At 41.1% G+C, this 16,802-nt stretch overlaps 2 protein-coding genes across 2 annotated transcripts; one reads left to right on the top strand and one right to left on the bottom strand. All coding sequences in view use genetic code 11, as the record gives it.

Annotated features, from left to right (window-relative positions):
- Nucleotides 1-10,029: 10,029 nt before the first annotated feature.
- Nucleotides 10,030-14,334, bottom strand: EGR_01449 (MIT domain-containing protein; the record flags this gene model as incomplete). The annotated part of the gene is made up of 6 exons (XM_024490698.1): nt 10,030-10,186; nt 10,623-10,732; nt 13,220-13,331; nt 13,386-13,405; nt 13,760-13,885; nt 13,963-14,334. 6 exons carry the CDS (start codon nt 14,332-14,334, stop codon nt 10,030-10,032), a joined length of 897 nt encoding a protein of 298 aa, XP_024355022.1.
- Nucleotides 14,335-15,597: 1,263 nt separating this feature from the next.
- EGR_01448 (hypothetical protein) lies at nt 15,598-16,682 on the top strand (the record flags this gene model as incomplete). Its single annotated transcript, XM_024490697.1, has 3 exons — nt 15,598-15,947; nt 16,332-16,454; nt 16,505-16,682. 3 exons carry the CDS (start codon nt 15,598-15,600, stop codon nt 16,680-16,682), a joined length of 651 nt encoding a protein of 216 aa, XP_024355021.1.
- Between the last annotated feature and the right edge of the window lie 120 nt (nt 16,683-16,802).

The following is a 16,802-nucleotide window of genomic DNA, read 5'->3' as shown; positions in this document are numbered from 1 at the left end:
GGAGAATTCTCTTAATTTTTCAAATGAGCTTTTCTACGTTGCTTAAATAATTGGCTCAACAGTTCGATAGCACACCTTAAATAACTTCTTAAAGTAAAATTTTGAAAACATCAAACAATTCATTTCCACAAAACTAAGTTTTTAAATTTCTTGAGCTGTAAAATGACTCAATATTTAACGCAAGAACTATCTGATTAATCTATTTACAACACTCGCTTTGATTGTCAACGTTTTCTTTTCTACAATACTAATTTAGGCGACACTTTTATTTGTTGTATTAGTAATCTATATGGGAGGATCTAAGCACTAATAGCCTTTTGAACTTTTGAGTAAGCATATTCTTGTGTATTATTTATAGGTGTCAGTGATTAATTTGGACTGCAAACAAGTATATGTTTTCTAACCTTTTTGTTCACAGATATAATTCGGGTTTACATAACAGCCGTGACCAATATGTTTAAAACTAAGCATGCTCATTAAGACTTATTCTCAAGTTTATTTGCAAAAAGTCCTTCACGGAAAACATTGATTACAAATTTAATGCGATGACGCAATTAGATAATCTGTCATCTATCGCATCGGAATCTCGAATTCGCGACTCGAAAATGCGTTTTCAGAAAAGATGTTTGGTTTCAGTTGTATTTTTATAATAGTAGGTTATTTAAAGTAATCCAGTTCTGTTAACGATCATGATAGTGCATTTGAACAATCCATTTTGATGATTTTATTGGTTTAACGCTTAAGGTTTCAGCCAAAAACTTTCTCCATTGTACACGCTCACTAAAGTTGTTCATAGGTCTACAAATATTAACTGATGTAATGCTAGTGAGGATGTTGAGCGCTTTTATGTAAAAATTGAAAACAGATACTGAAGTAAACATACTGCATTGGCTTACCAATATAGTAAAGCATCTGACAGAATCACAAATATCTCCAATTTTTTTACATATACCATCACTTCTAAACAAGCCGAACTCCCTATTTGCCGCAAATTCCGAGCCATAAAGATGCGTCATCGATTCACAAATCTATCCATTCTGGCTGTTTTGTGAATTACAAAGGTGGCTGAGGCGATGTATTGTCGTTATGGTGGTGGCAGCTCTTTTCTAACCTCAACAAAGTAGGAGACAGAGTCCTTGTAATACTAGAAGTCAGGGATCGAGTGCTTTCTTGCAATGTGGTAGATATTTGGGTAAACAAATAGCAGTCTTGCGTGCAACCATCTTACGCGATTTTATCCACTTGGAAGGGGGGATTTGCCCCAAGTTTTTCTTAGAGATTGCGTGCGTCTTTGCAGTAGACTCAGTGAAACTCGAAGCAGCCCCTGGAAAAGAGCGCTACATTATCCGTTAGATTGTATCTGCAAACTTCATGAAGCTGCTGCTTCCGAGGGCTGAGGGACTGATAAAAAGAAATTACTATCATCGTCATCCCCATCACCAGCAGCAGTACAAATCTGGCCGTTGCACGCCTTTACGGTCAACCCCCGCCTCCTCGTGTCTGAGAGCTATGTTCTTCTGGGCTGGAAGATTCCATGTATTCCACGATCCCACCTGCCAAAGCACTGTCGTTTACCGCGTTGTCGTCTGGTCGCTTTAGGAGCAGCAAATCTAGCATTCGGTTTAAATATTGGTACGTAAAACTTAGTAACTTTTTATCCTCTTTACTTTAAAATGAGGGATAGCAGTTGCTTTACCATTAAGAATTCCATTAAAAGCGTAAGTGGCAAATTGATTGCAAAGTGTCTTTTAAATCCGGAACCGATGCAAATAAATACCCACCTAAGTTATTTTTTTGCTTTTGTAACCGCTTATTTTCTAGTGTTATATAGAACTTTAATTTGACTTAAGCGTTGTAACGAAACAAGGGAAGCTTTCGTGAACAAAATTAGCTATTTATGAGAGTGTTAGCCGTTCTTCAATCACTTAAATTTGAAAAGAAATAGTTTTGTAACTAACTCTAGAAGCACGACGACACTTAAAGATTTCCATTATTCAAAGATTGCGTATGAATGCATGATCAGTTCTCATTATTTGGACCAATAGTTAATCCTGTCACGTTTACACAGTCAGAATTAATTTTTTCTCGCCAAATAATGAGCATAGACTTTAGTAAGCATTACTTAATGTTCTTCTTTTTTACCTACAGCCCTCGGTAAAAAACTTCATTGCTCACTACTCCTCAATTGTGTGTGCTAAGGCTTATTTCCGCCTAAATTTGTGTCCTCTAAAAGAGAATTACCAAAAACATCAGAGGCTGGCATTCACTCTCATCTGGAAATTGTGTTCTGGGTTCCAATTTGCGCCTTGCTTGGCAAAATTGTGACATCAGAAAGTGAACCGAAACGCTTTTTAGTGTTGTCTGTTTAGACACAATATTTGCTTCCATCTCTTCACGATGTTTTTGTGCAGAACAATGCTTCCTCACCATTATTAATTTCTTGTTTTTGTAATAAGATGCTTTTTAACCCCACATTTCTTAAATTTACTTAAGCTGATTCTGTTACAAAGGGCTTAATTATACTTTATGCGTTTTACCCTACTCCTGCATCTGTATTTGCGTTCAGCTTTGCGATTTTATGAAAAAAGTAAGAAACCTGTTTCCCTGTATTTTGTTTCACACGCTCGCAAATCCGGTCGGTCAGCCTGCACCACGCCAAATCAATTAATAATACCTGTCATAATTTAACCTTTTACGATTGCGCGCACATTGTAGGTGGGATTTCGGCTCAGTATAATTTTGTACGCTCTTTCTCTCCGGTAGAACACAAGCCTAATTTCATGCTTTTATATGGATGTACATTGGTGGTTATTAAGTGTAGCAGCCGCTAAGATATATTCGATGATGGCGAAAGGCGGGGTTTCGGGGCGAAGATTGGAGAGATAAGGTGAAGGGTGTGTGTGGGTGTGTGTGGATGGATGATGGGGGAGAGGAGCTATGGAGACCATGCAGAGGCAGCCGTAACAGGGGAGCCAAACCGTTCCAGACATGTGACCTTCAAAACGTTCGGCTTATCATCTCGCATTCTCTACCTGGGTTAACGCACAAACCACACACATGGATGATCCAAAAGACCCACTCCATAGGAGGTGGAGCTTCAGCTTGTCCGATAGACACCGAAATCACTACTTGTGGTGTTCGTGTGTTTTTGTCCCAAGTAAACATTCTATTCTTTTCCATGCAATCATGGAATTCCAAGATGTACAACCGTCGATACGTGACCAAGACTCAATTTTCACCATCCGACGGTGCAATAGTAAACAATGGTAAATGTGATTCTGAAAGTAACTGGGATGAAGAACTTACAACTGGGCATCTTACCATCGATTTGAAATAAAAATTTGCACCTTTTTGTGGCTTTTGTGCATTAAATAAAATTTCCAACTGGGATATAGGACATTTGAAAATGTATGGCTGTATTTTCGTTGATGCTGTCATCATTTTCTAGGTAGGATTATGAGCTATAAGGAGCCTATGGTTACATTTTCGTTTGTTTCTGGAATTGGATACTACTGTTGCAGTTATACAAATGCGCAGATTTTTTGCCAAAGCCTTATATTTTCGAGCCTTTAGGGGAAGGTGAGCATGTAAATTGCTGGACCACTGATCGCGACCCTTAGCTTCGGACGACATAAAATGGTGCGACCAGAATTTCTAAGCAAAACGTTTACTTTACATTTTCCTCTTTTAAATTTATAGACATTAATTGCATTTACTTCGGGATTATTGGGGCTATAACCATGATATTGGCGATGTAATGCCCTTTCATAGGCGAACACGCTAAAGGGTGTGACATAGTCAATAAGGTCATTCAGTCAAACTCTGAGGTCGTCCTTCGCGAAACCCGGGACACTGACGGGCCTTGCCACGTGCTCTCACGTTCGTTTCCGTTTAATGAGGGTGGCCTCCCACCTCTAAAAGGGTGGTTATTATGAAACAAGAGTTTGAAGTAGTAGTAGAAGCAGCATAGGGTTTCTTATGGACAATTTTGGTTTGTGGCAGCAGGGGTAAAATACTTATACAGATCATTTTATGGCATATGTCGGAGTCGTGTCGTTTTCACCTACACTTTTTGTAATTTATAGATTGGCAGGTGGAGGTCTAACTGAAGAGCTAGTTTACAACTTCCCCCATAGATCCTTTTTTGAATGAATAAGTCGGTTGGTGATGCAAATAACTGCGCATTTCCTGAAAGAAAAACAAAATTCTAAGTAACATTTCGTACAAGACATCGGTTAGTTTAAAACTGTTTGTGTAGACTCTAAAGAATATATTTGATAATAATTTGCACGACGCTTCACACCACATCATAGAAATAGCTGGCCTTGAGTGCAATAAACATTCTTAAGGAGTGCTTAGTTCGAGAATGCAAGTGTAAGTTGAGCATCACTTCCGCGCTCAATGGCGTTACGGCTTAATTTATACTTATTCAAGTTGATGCCAGTGAAGAAGGTTTCGGTAAGCCCTGTTTAAAGTTGTCTCTGAATTTAATCCAATTTTAGTATAAGGCATCGATAACACCACTTTCTTCGCTTTTAGTTTATGGATTGCGATTTTTTATACCCTAACAATGATTGGACCTTCTGAACAATTCACTCAGGTAAGCTCCAAAATAAAAATGTTAGTAACATTTTGAGTTGCCGGTGCGTTTATGCCACAGTGGAACACGGCTTTGAAAAATGCAAGAAAAGTACTTTACTGTCTTGAGTACTTATCGATACAGAGGAGTAAGGCAAAAGTGAATGATAAAGACTTTTCAATTATTCACACTCCTTTGACTAACTAACATTTTCTTAGCCAGGAGATAATCAGAGGTAGATCCTCGGTCTTATTAACTATAGCCTAAAGAGGTGCCAATAAGCAATATTTTTTTTTCAGCATGTTGACTGATAGTGTCCTGATTTATAAATTATGTCAGTTATAACAAGAAAACTGATGAGAGTTACAGCCCACATCCTAAATTTTTTGTACATGGACTGATTGTAGGCTCTAAACTTTGAGCCCAATGTTAGGACTCACAAACAATATCGGAAAGTGGAGACACCATCTTCATTGCCAAATCCCCTTCGGCCACAGGTAGCCACAACGAACAGAATGTCGAGCTGGCTTCTACCTATCACGAGTCAAAACTTGCAAATAAACTTTGAGCATTTCAACTCATGGATCTACAAAGTAGCCAATTCTTTTTCTGCACTTTCTAATTGTCTTTCCGGAGTCGATGATTCGCGCACTCCGATCATCCAGTTGAAGAGTGGAGTCGGCGGCTTCGGTGCAGTGACTGCCTTTCCGGTCTTCCGCTTCTACAACTCCGAAACACACGCCTACCTTTCAAAAAGCAACTTAACCAGTGAAGTCGTTGCTCAGGATCATAACCCTTTTAGCCAGAACAGTATGTTTTATTTTCAAAATATGATATGAATCGTTTTGCACAATTCAGTTAATGCGACAATGGTTGCAGTTTAATAAGTCGACTTAAAAGGCCATGCCTGCGAAACGAGGCCCAAATAGGAATGCATACGCGTGTAATTTTTATGAGAATTTGCTGTCGTAGACCCTTTAAAATACACTAGTGCAGATGATGCCACCTCCACTTATTCGTCTTTAAAGTCAGTCTGAAAGTGGTTACAGTGTTACCTCCACACTTTGTGCAGGAAATTTAAGGGTATTGTTAGGAAGCAATTTTCCACAATTACCGTCCAACTCAAAATTGGTATATGATTCTGATTTAGCAGAGGTAGAACTTCTATCACAGACATATCGAAGAACTTGGTTGGCGTTTACTATCAAATGAAAATGGGAGAGGGAATTATTCCGCGCATGTTTTACACGCATAATCGAGAGTTGTTGTTAGTAAATCTTTTTGTCGACATTTTGATTTGACACTTGAGTAGATTTGAAAATTGCAATTTGCACTAGAATGTCGAAGCGAAGTAGTGAGCGAACTATATCAAAACATGGAATTGGATTCTGCACCCATCACTTGATAATTCCTTGTAATCCTTCATATGTTTGTTCCCATAGTTTAGAATACACGTTTGCATTGCCCATTCTTTCCTTTCATTTTACTTAATTAGTCGAATGGGAATGGATACCTCAACCACAAAATTCCGGTGCATTTTTGCGGAACAAGGCTTCTAGACACTTCCTTTGTTTCAACAAACACGGCAGGCCGACGGTTCGTGTAAGTTAATGCAGACAAATGGTCTTGTACTCAAGTTTTTGGTGCATGACAGGTGAGTGCCGTTATTGACTGATTCCAATGGAGTGCATTTTTGTGCCTTTGAGTGCACTCATCAAGGGAGCCGAGCACAGACTGTCGCCAGGTGACATTGGCGAAGGGTTCAGGTGATACGTATGGTCTGATCATTTCCTCGTGTGACCAGCATTCACTTACCCCGGTGGCTATTATCAAAGCTTTGCTGGTACGAGATCGCCTAATCCCCCAAACACGTTTATTTGGTACAAGGGCTAAACTTTCCCAATTCTGCAGAGGTATTTGAAACAACGCCAATGTTAAGCTATCAATAATGGCTAACCTACATCAACCCGATAGGGACTCCAGGGACATTTTTAGAAGGATGTATGTATCATCTTGACATTTCTAATCATTCGGAATACATAAGCTAAGAACCCTCATACGCAATCAATAATACGACATGAATAAATGACGATTAGTATTTCGGTGATTAATGGCTTTTAGAAACGAATAAACCTACGCCGCTGTCTCCTCCATGGTTTTCTTCCAAGTCGCAAGCTTGTCGTCCCGGTAAAGCTCCCGAAGTCCACACATAAGCAGTTGTCACTAGAGGAAGCTCACGCGGCAGTCAAGTCAGAGTCTCAACTTCAAACAATCATCACCGCCACTAACAGCAGCAGCAGCAGTGGTAAACCAACGGGAGTGAGACGCAGCCTCAAGCGAGAGCATCCACCGCGAAGTGATAATTTTGCCAAATTCTCCATTCCTGTTGCAGTTCATTTGGCGTCTAAGTTGCACAAGCCTCCCTGGCATATAGGCTTCTGTCCCAATGGGCGGGCCTTCGCCAACCGCAAGCCCTATATGCCAGTATGTCCAAACTATCGCCTCTCCAATAGGTGGAACTTACTCTACATCTGCCCGCCCATACCGAACCAGTGCAGAAGACCCGAATGTCGGCCGATCAGGCATACAGTTACCCAGTCTGGGGAGTGTCCACGTGTCTGTCAGTTCGGCATTTATTGTGGAGACGTATCAAACGTTTTCATCTCCGTGAATCCATAATACGCGGCTCGGTTTTCCTTTCCTATCTATAACTCCTATTTTAAATTCTCGTTCCCACCAACCTCACGACGACAGCCTTGAACGCGGCTCAAATCATTCCGGAGCCCCCTTAACGTCCCGACTACACACTCTCCAGTCCTCTCGGCTCTTTGTTTTTTTCTTAGGTCATTATGCACGACACATATCTTGAGACAAGATGTACAAAACTCTCCTTACTGTATTCTTTTACATATTAAAATACACAAATATATTTCGTGTTTTCTTCCCGATTCCGCTTATGCACTATGAGCTCGGTCCTACGGAGACTCAAAGGAAGTGGTGAAACAGTGAATGAACAACAAAAATAGGCGTCGAATTTCTCAATGCATTTGATACGACCAAGTTTGTAATATTGAGGAATCAACCCGCTAGACATAGGCGAGTCCCACTATAGTAATTTGAGCAGGATCCAGTTTTAGCAGGCCTCAAATTTCCATGAGTACTCCTAGTAAGAACCAGTAAGGAGATGAAAGTCTTCATTGTTATCCCATGCTGAATGGAAGTAGTTTGATTGCGCAGTATTCTGTTAATACTTAGTACAAAACTAATGGTTCAAAGGCTTAAGAGAATACAGAATAAAAATCTCCTGGGCATGGTTTCTTTACCGATTTACGAGTGCAGGACCCTAATTTAGGGACAAAGGTGTCGCGGTCACGACTTCTAGCCATGGCTCTGTGTGGTAATTTGACAAGGCTCTGTCTTACATTTTAACCGGTGATTATTTGTAATTTACACATTCATTATAGATTTAGCAGTGCTATTATGCATTCGAATTCCCCCAGCTATTAAAACAGAAAATTGGAGGTTGTTCCAGCCGCACTGTTGAAAGTTAAACAGTAACCCTCATTTCATCCTATTAACATTTAGTCTCTCGCAGCTATCGGGTATTTCTGAAACACCTAACCGGCAACTCAATTCGAGCAAAACGGCACCAATTACCTCATCGCGCCATTTTTCATCTGTTCGGTATTCAGTAGACCTGATATTAAATGAAGGTTTCTCTAAATTGAAACAGGCAACCAAAATCACTTATTGGTTGGGTAGATATAGAGCCTGTCACTTCTATCCGGATGTTCTTCCCACAGAGGTGTTTGTAGGTAATCACAACTATCCACGCCCTTAACATTACACGCTCAGCAATGAGGTTTCTGAAACATGCAAGAGCATATTGCGATTCGACGTCCACATGAAAGCGAAATAGTAGAAACTGGTATATCTTCACTCATGGACAAACAACATCGACATAACCCCTACTCGGAGTAAATTCTTAAAAGTATTTACAGAGCATATCCTTTACGAAATAAGGCTAGCACAAAGCAGAAACTGTTGGATTTTTGGAGTCCTAAAATAATGTAAACTTCTCCCACCTCAGGGAGACTAAAAGTTATCAAAACAGAGGATTACTAAATCTCACCACGCTTTTTTTCCGGAAGGCGCGACAGTACGTTGGGACAGGAAATAAAATCAATGCGATTACAAGACCACCGTGCGAATACAAACGGAGCCAATAGCATGTAACGAACATCGGCCACCTAGGGTGCAATCACTCAGGTTTGATTCCTACGGCCACCTTTGCCCACATGCCACCGTGCAGGCGGAAGCAGTGGGACTGGCGGGGTTCTGACGTGAGGAGACTCCAGTTCCAAAGCTCAAAAAAGGCGTTGCCACTTACGGAATAGTGGAAAAGTAACTTAGGGTATTGTAGATTGTGGACTATTTTCATCAAATTCCCGGGGCTAACTAACCCATCCAAAATCACTAAAGTTTGTTTCCAACACCAAAGAGCCTCTCAATGAACTGTGCCTCCAACGATGGGTAAATATGAATCCTCACTTGGCAAAATAAGTCCTATGCCATAATCCTGAGCATGAGAGGACTAATTCTCTGTTTAGGAAATATCAATACGTCAGTGTTTGTTACTTCTTCATGAAAAAAACGAGTCAGCTATCATAACTCAGTGGTCGCATATGCACCCCTACGACTCATGTAGTACCATTAAGGCAACACACAAATTGAACAAACCGCCTCATCCATATACCAGCACAAATTCATTCATTAGGCTTGGATCACAATAAAACGGAGAAATGCAATTACGTAGTAACAAAGCAGCAGCATACCTCAATTTAAGTTAAAGGCAATGCCGCGTAGTATCGCCTTAAACATTCATGAAAACAACGCAAATGTGTAAAATCTCTTCTTGGGCAGCGGCTTCGTTTCAAAATCACACAAAGGGACTTCTGTTCGACCACAAAGCTCCATTTGGAGCTGTTCAGGTGAAAATCATAAAAGCCAGCATGTGAAGACCATATGGGCTTTGTTTATTTTAAAATGTTCGATTTGACCCAAGAGCACACCTGAAACCTGAAATTGTGCCACTCGCGCGAGAAATCACGCGCCAACGACGACCGCCGCCAACGGTGCCCATGGATTCGGTTCACACGGTACAGTAAGGGGTGCGACAAAGTGAAAGAGAACTTGATGTCGAAGAAACGAGCAATAAACTCGCACGTGGGTTGGGGAATTCGCCGACCATGCAGTGATGTCATAACTGAAGAAAGACGAACGCTAATTATTAGGTGGTATTTACAAAAAACGAACGCACGAATGCAATTTGAGAGTAGAGCAAACCTGAAACAGCCGCTAGGCTTCACAGCGCATTTAATGAATTGAGAGGCATTGGTCAAAGGTGGCAGATGTAGAAAGGTAGTTAGGTAAAGCGTAAATACATAGAATTAAATGGGGGGTTCGGCTTCGTAAAATATATCTATGGTAGTCTGTAAGCAGGGTCTAAAATCAAAATCGTGAACGCCGAGTCCGACAAATTTGCAAGGTGCATTTTTGATGTAATCCAGACCCCGACCAATTTTGACCACCCAACCATTGTTAAACCTAAAAGAGGTATAAAAGATAGGACTATTAGCACCAATATTTAAAAATCATGTTCACAACACCCCGCGGACTCACATTATACCTCTACTGGCCTGAAATTAGCTGATGCGATCACGAGATGCGATATCGCCCTACTTTAAGGAAGCCTGGCGGCCCCATTCCTTTCTAATTTTTCTGAGTACAAGTGTCACATAGGGTGCGAATAGACAAAAACTGCGCAGCTCATAACAATATAATTCGTGCCAGTACCCCTATTCCCCAAGGTGACATCACCATCAACTGAAACGATGGCAAAAAGGTAAAGAATTTCGTTAAATTTTGTGATCCCAAACTTCCCCCCGCTAATAACCAATTAAAAGCAAATGCATAAAAAAGATGTCTATCGCAGAAAAGAGGATATGGATGAACCGCAGCAACCGAGTGAAGGAAAACTTACCGGATTTGCCTGTCATGAAGCAAGGAAGAAAAATTCCATGTGAAGTCAACTTTACGCAGTTGTAGATCTTGCTTCCGAGTTTCAAACTTCTTCAATTGTTCCTTAGGTTTCTAGATAGAGGGATAAGCGATAGCGAATATAAATATGGGTGAAAAGTATGGTACATAAGTAGCCTCAGGCGAGTGATTCCAAGTCTGTACCAAGAAAGCCTTCTGTTTATGGATAAAAGGGTTACAGTAAGCAAAAAAAATTAGCTAATGCGATAAAATTAACAAGGTTAGTGCCTACTTCAAAGTGTTTTAAGATACCTTTAATAGTGCCTATCGCAAATGACCATACAACGCAGCCCTTGTAGTCCCCCATCAATAACCAAGGCCGTTTTCGTTAACGTCACCTTCCCGTAGGGGTGCAATCTTAGCGATCGGGAGAAAATTAGCCCAAGTATGCATTCAACCGAGGGGAAACAGCAATGGATAGTGAGGAGCCTAGCCTGCGGGACAAAAATCAAATTGGGAAATAAATCTACCAAACCATCAAACTTCCTACTCGAGAAGGAACTAAATTTTGCCTTCACTCAAATTCCTTGCCAAAATAAGGGGGTGAGCGCGCGCATGCGTGGGGATTTAACGGCGAGAACGCCTTAGCAAAATACTGACCGAGCAATGACTCAGCACCTTTCCGATGAGCAGCGAGCCAATAGTCTTGCCTGTGGCGCAAATGAGGCTTCCTCTCGGATAGGATTTGGCACTATCCCATGCATTGGTTAATGAGAGGCGGAGGTGGAAATAAGAATTTTGGGAACCAGCATTTCTTGCATGACTCCAAGAGGAGTCAAGACATCCTACACAAAACTTTACAACCACCAAAAGTGGTTTGAAACTGTCCTTCAATTGGTTTAATCACCCAAATTACTGTCCACCACATTGAGTACTGTGTGTAGCGTCAAAAAGTCATGCAACCCACAAAATTTGATCGACTGACTGACTGACAAATAGCTCTCATAGTAAGTGGAAGGGTTTAAGGACAAAATTCGATACAGCATGCATTTAAGACTGAATAAGCACATTTTAAACGAAACAGCCTCACCGAATCGCCAAACAATTCCCTTCTTCCCCCTCCCCCCCAATTACAAACTACTGCTTACTACACGCAAGCAAACACTGGATCTACGGAACGCATGCATACAGGGGTAAATTTGCAGCTATGACTATTGATCTCAATAGGGATCCAGAGAACACGGAGAACTGTTACGAGTCAAAAATGTGCCAAGTGCTAATGGTGATCAATTAGGGCAGGAGTCCTTGTACACAACTGCACAAGAGTCAGCAAACACAAGGTGTTTTTTCACTCCTTTTCCTGTCTTGCCTTTGCGCCTGGGTCTGGGCGGCAAACGCAGCCACTTATTATTACTCTCCGTGCTTCCACCGCCGCCTCTCCCACCCTCCCTAAACCGATCGTGCCACTACACCAAAGGGAGAATCATCGACGCTGCAAAAAAAAGGAACACACGCAAACGCTTCTGCTAGAAACTACCAATGTCACCCTAATGCACCTACTTGGCGAGAGCACAGAAGGCAGATTAACAAATAGTAAGCCTAGGTTTTGAAAAATCCTGATATGTGAAATACCACCTGAGTTGCTCATCCATTAGGGGCGAGATAAGGTCTCGACAATTCGCAACAAGCAGAGTCATAGATTTAGAGGGCTGTTGGGAAGATTATCACCTAAAAGATGACCTATAAACATCTCAAACTTACCCGATTTAGTGCAATAAGCTAAACAAACGAAACATCTCACTCTTCAATAACAAGCCTTACGCCATATAATCATATAATGTACAAATAATTTGCGACTCAATTTATTCCTATCAATAGACAAAGTGCTATTTTTTTGGGTAAAATAAGCGGGCTTCCCAATACTGACTCCAAGATCAAAAATGACCATTAAAAACTATTCCCACGTTAATGCACCCAGATCATAGGAGAAAAAAGGTTCAAGCACAATGCAATACTTCACGAAAAAAGTAGAACGAAAAATCCTCAAACGATAAACCCTTCGTGGGATTTAGTCGACAGCTAAAACGACGCCTTTGACGACAGTTTAAATTGCAAGTATTGAAAGAAATTCCCAAATGATTGTCAACTCAAATTTGTCAAACGTTGTTCGCATTTCGTACTGCTTATCAACTTGTGCCCCAACTATATGGAAAACGGGACGAGTTTGTCCTTAGATTTGTCGTGAGACCGGAAGAAAAGAGCATTATTGAAATCTCAAAATGAAATGAGAAATAAATGATTGTGAATACTAATAAAGTTTTACAAACAACGTATAGCTTGATACCACTTTTTACCCCTAACCAGAAATAGAGTAAAATGTAGAGAGATAGTAATTAATCGCGTATCCCGCTCTTAAGCCAAGCTGTGAAGGTTCAATAAATGTGGCTTAAATCATATTTTACGTTACTTTGCATATTTCAGTAGAGACTCCCTCTTACCATCCACAAGTGAGGAAAACTAACACACTGAAACCGTGTAAACAGCGGCGCCTCCAGCCTCCACTGAATTTGCAATAAACCAAAGTAGTATAGAGGAACGCACTTTACTAACGTAATTAAGGAGCTGGGACGTTTTTGGCATGGCCCGACGATCATGCCAGAAAGTGGAAGCACGACCTGGGAAGACGGAGGTGAAGAAGTGGATAAACAACCAGCTAGAAAAAAATTTCAAATTACTACATTTCAACCTAATCGTTGCCATCACATACTTTGCTCCAGGGCGAAAAACCTGAATAACAAATGAACATCGAGGTTACACAATTACGTTTACAGTGCACGCGGGTGAATAATTTGTAAAATATAATATAATAAAGGGTTAACAAAAGTTCTTTACTCGCAAACCAGCTCGAATGAAAGAAATTAGTGCCGTAGATGAAAAAAACACCAGCACGGAGAAAACTTAACGTGAGATAAACACCAAAGGGCAAAAAAGGGGCCTAGCTTATTTCTTCTTTTCTATTACAATAAAGGACCAAGTTTAGCTGTCTAATTAAAACGATCGTAAGATAACCGTTCAGAGCTATCCCTCCACTAAACCAATAAGTTAAACCACAAAATCCAACAAGACGTAAAATCTACACACCTTCAAGTGCGCAATGTGACGTAAGGCAAAACTCACGGCACAATCAACTCCAGTTTGGAGAATTATACGCCGTACAGGAGACGCAGATCCAACAAGTACTTCGCAGAAATGGGAGAACTTCTCTATCTGAACAATTGGCAATAGAACCATACTACCTGGAAAGAATTCCTTGTATAAGGGTCATCAACATTGACGCATGTTACTTTGCCATCGTCCAGAAATCTACTAAACAGTTTGCAGTAGCCATAACCAGTCTCATCGGCAGCTATATCAATGTGTTCATGGTATTTACAAGCTACATAAATGCTCAAAGATTCAAGAGGTGACCTTTTGGCCTTTGCCGGATGTTTTCCTTTATTTCTTCTGCGCGTGAAATGTAGGCCGTGATTTTTTTCCACAATTTCGGTTCTTAAATAAACTTTTCTACCATTACCAGATTCACATTTCAAGCACTTCAGCAACAACCCAATGCCTTCCTCACAGCAGACAAATGTTTGTGTAAGTTTGCCTTCCGACTCCAGCGATAGAGCTCGAACTATGATTTCTGAGGAGGAAGAGAGCAAAGACCCAGCCATCAACACAAAAGCAAAAGGAGCCACCAATCTCACAAACACTTAGCATAAAGAGCTTCGCGGGTTGGTTTTAAGAAGTAAAAAATCAAGGAATGACCTAAGGAGACATGCATGTCCATTAAAAACATGAAACAAATAGAAAGTTAAAATATAATTTCGATTTGAGCAAGATTTAAACCAAAACTTGCAGTGCATTCCTATGAAAAATGGTGGAAATAATATTGGAATTAAACAAAATTGCTTATCCTAACATCGGCAAAAATGGGATTGTTGTACCAACGCTTGGTAATCTTGTTTGTTTGTGGAACAGCACGGACAACTCTCTGTAGTAATTTCTGCTCTACGCTGTCGAGTTATGATCATGCCTAAGGCCATCAGTCACTCTACAAATTTGCAATGATATAATCCTTCATATAAGTTTGCAATATCACGGCTTTGAGGAGGGGTGATGAGGTTGTACTAATACCCATACTTTAATAATCCACCTGTGCAGCAATGTTCAGGTCATTGAGAAAAAAGAGTAGGTTGAAGGAATTTTCCATTTTAAAACCTGCTATTGATCACTCGGAATTAGCTAGCAATGCTTCAGCAATATACACTAGCGGTGGAAAACTCGCTGTACAAGTAATTGGGCAAATCACTCCTATTGTCAAAATTATATTTTATAGGACAAAAAAGTAATGCTTGCTTTCCTGGGAGATATACGAAACTGCTTGCATACAGTTTTATAATTGGGTCGATTATATCTGTTTGTTTATTCCCATTGAACCTGACTTGATCTTCAATAGTAGGCTAGCCCCTTAAGCAGTGTTCCCTGAATTGGTTCGCCCTGGTTGTCACACTGTTATGAAGACATCAGCCGATGAAGCTAGTGGAAATGTGGGGTTTGTTTTCGGGTGTATTCTTCCTTTTTCTTCGCATATTTAGGACCTGGTAGTCAGTTTCTGACTTCTTGCAGGCGTACCGGGAGCTCCACTCACTCGGCGAAGCGGGAGTTGTCTGCTTTACAAACTGGAAATAAGGAGGCGAAGAAAGCACGTTTGGAGGAGGTAGCGGTGTTTTGTAGGCCTTTTCAGACCATTGTAAAAGAATGTCGCCGCTCGTGCCAGTAAGGGTCGCAAAATTCGATATTTGAAAATTCCAAAGGCTGTGGATTTCATGTGCCCGGAAATCGTAAATCATTTCTCGGAGGTCCAAAGGGGGAACATTCTTGGGCAAATGAAGGCGACATGCAGATGATATTGCTATGTATTGGCAAATGTGTTCATGGCTATTCAGCGTATGTTATGTCCCGACACGTTGTTCTTTACTCTCCGGCTTTGTTGCGGTTGGGTTTGCGCTTGTGATGTGCTGACCGCGGGGGCATGTGCGGCTGTGCCTTCCGCGTTCAGTACTGTTGTGGTTAATAACGCTTTTGGGGCCCCTGCGGAGTCGCGCGTAGGCGGGTTGCGCCGGTCAGGTTTTGTTCTCGTTGTCGGTCAGTATTCGGTCAGCCGGTCGCGATCTGTGCGTGCCGACTGGGATGTTGCTGTACGTTCACTGAGCTGGGTCTGGGCTGGGATTTGTGGTGTTTGGCTCGCATGGGGGTCCGAGTTGGGGAACGGGGAGCAAATCCGGTAGGCACATTGTTTCACTTGTACTTGGGGTGCACCATTCTTTTGTTCGTAATTAGTTCGATTAGTTCCACATGAACGCGGCTTCATCTTTCGCCTGTAAAGAAATCGAAAGTTCATAATTTTTATTTAGGTTTTTTAGCCTTTAGCGTAAACCTTTTTCGTGTTTATGTGCGCAGATTTGTACCCGCGTTCTTCAAATGTTCGTGCTGTCGTAATGCACACGTCCCTTAGGTTGGTTTCTTTGTAACATTAGTGCTCTGCTTCCCAATTAGTTGTTAAGCTGGTCAAAATGAAGTTTTATTCGTTTTTTTTTCATTATCGTCGTGATTTGTTCTGCTGTTGCTTAAAACATCTAGGGAAGGCAGTTTTTATTTTCTCCTACAGCCTTTTGGGAGGCCATTTTTCTTGGACTAAGCCAAATTGGCAAGACTACAGAATTGAGCATCCCGCAGTCGTTAGGCATGTGAAGCGTTTGCAGGAACTGGGATTAAAAGACCCCTGGGTGAGGTAAGTAAATTGCTTTGTTCCCCACTGACTACTACTTTGTTATACTGTAGAAATTACGTGTGGGTTTATTCACCCCGCATTTACAAAACACCCTGGCAACTGTGTAAAAGTTGCTTCTTCAATCGGCTGCCACAGGGGCTTGCAATCGCTGTTGCGTACACCATCGGACAAACAGCCTTTTTGAAGTGGTATAATGAAAGGGGCTACGGTGAAGCGCACGCTCATTAGTGTCATGTACTGCGTAGTTTCATCCTTCAGATAAAGTTATGTGAATTCGCATGAAAATCATTCCGCTTCATACTGTTTTTTTTTACAGGGTGGTCTTACTTGGTACAACTAGTACTTGTG

Source organism: Echinococcus granulosus (assembly GCF_000524195.1).
Source record: "Echinococcus granulosus chromosome Unknown EG_S00005, whole genome shotgun sequence".
NCBI classification, from domain to species: domain Eukaryota; kingdom Metazoa; phylum Platyhelminthes; class Cestoda; order Cyclophyllidea; family Taeniidae; genus Echinococcus; species Echinococcus granulosus.
Note: the sequence above shows the minus strand (reverse complement) of the source record. Positions and strands in the feature narration are given on the sequence as shown.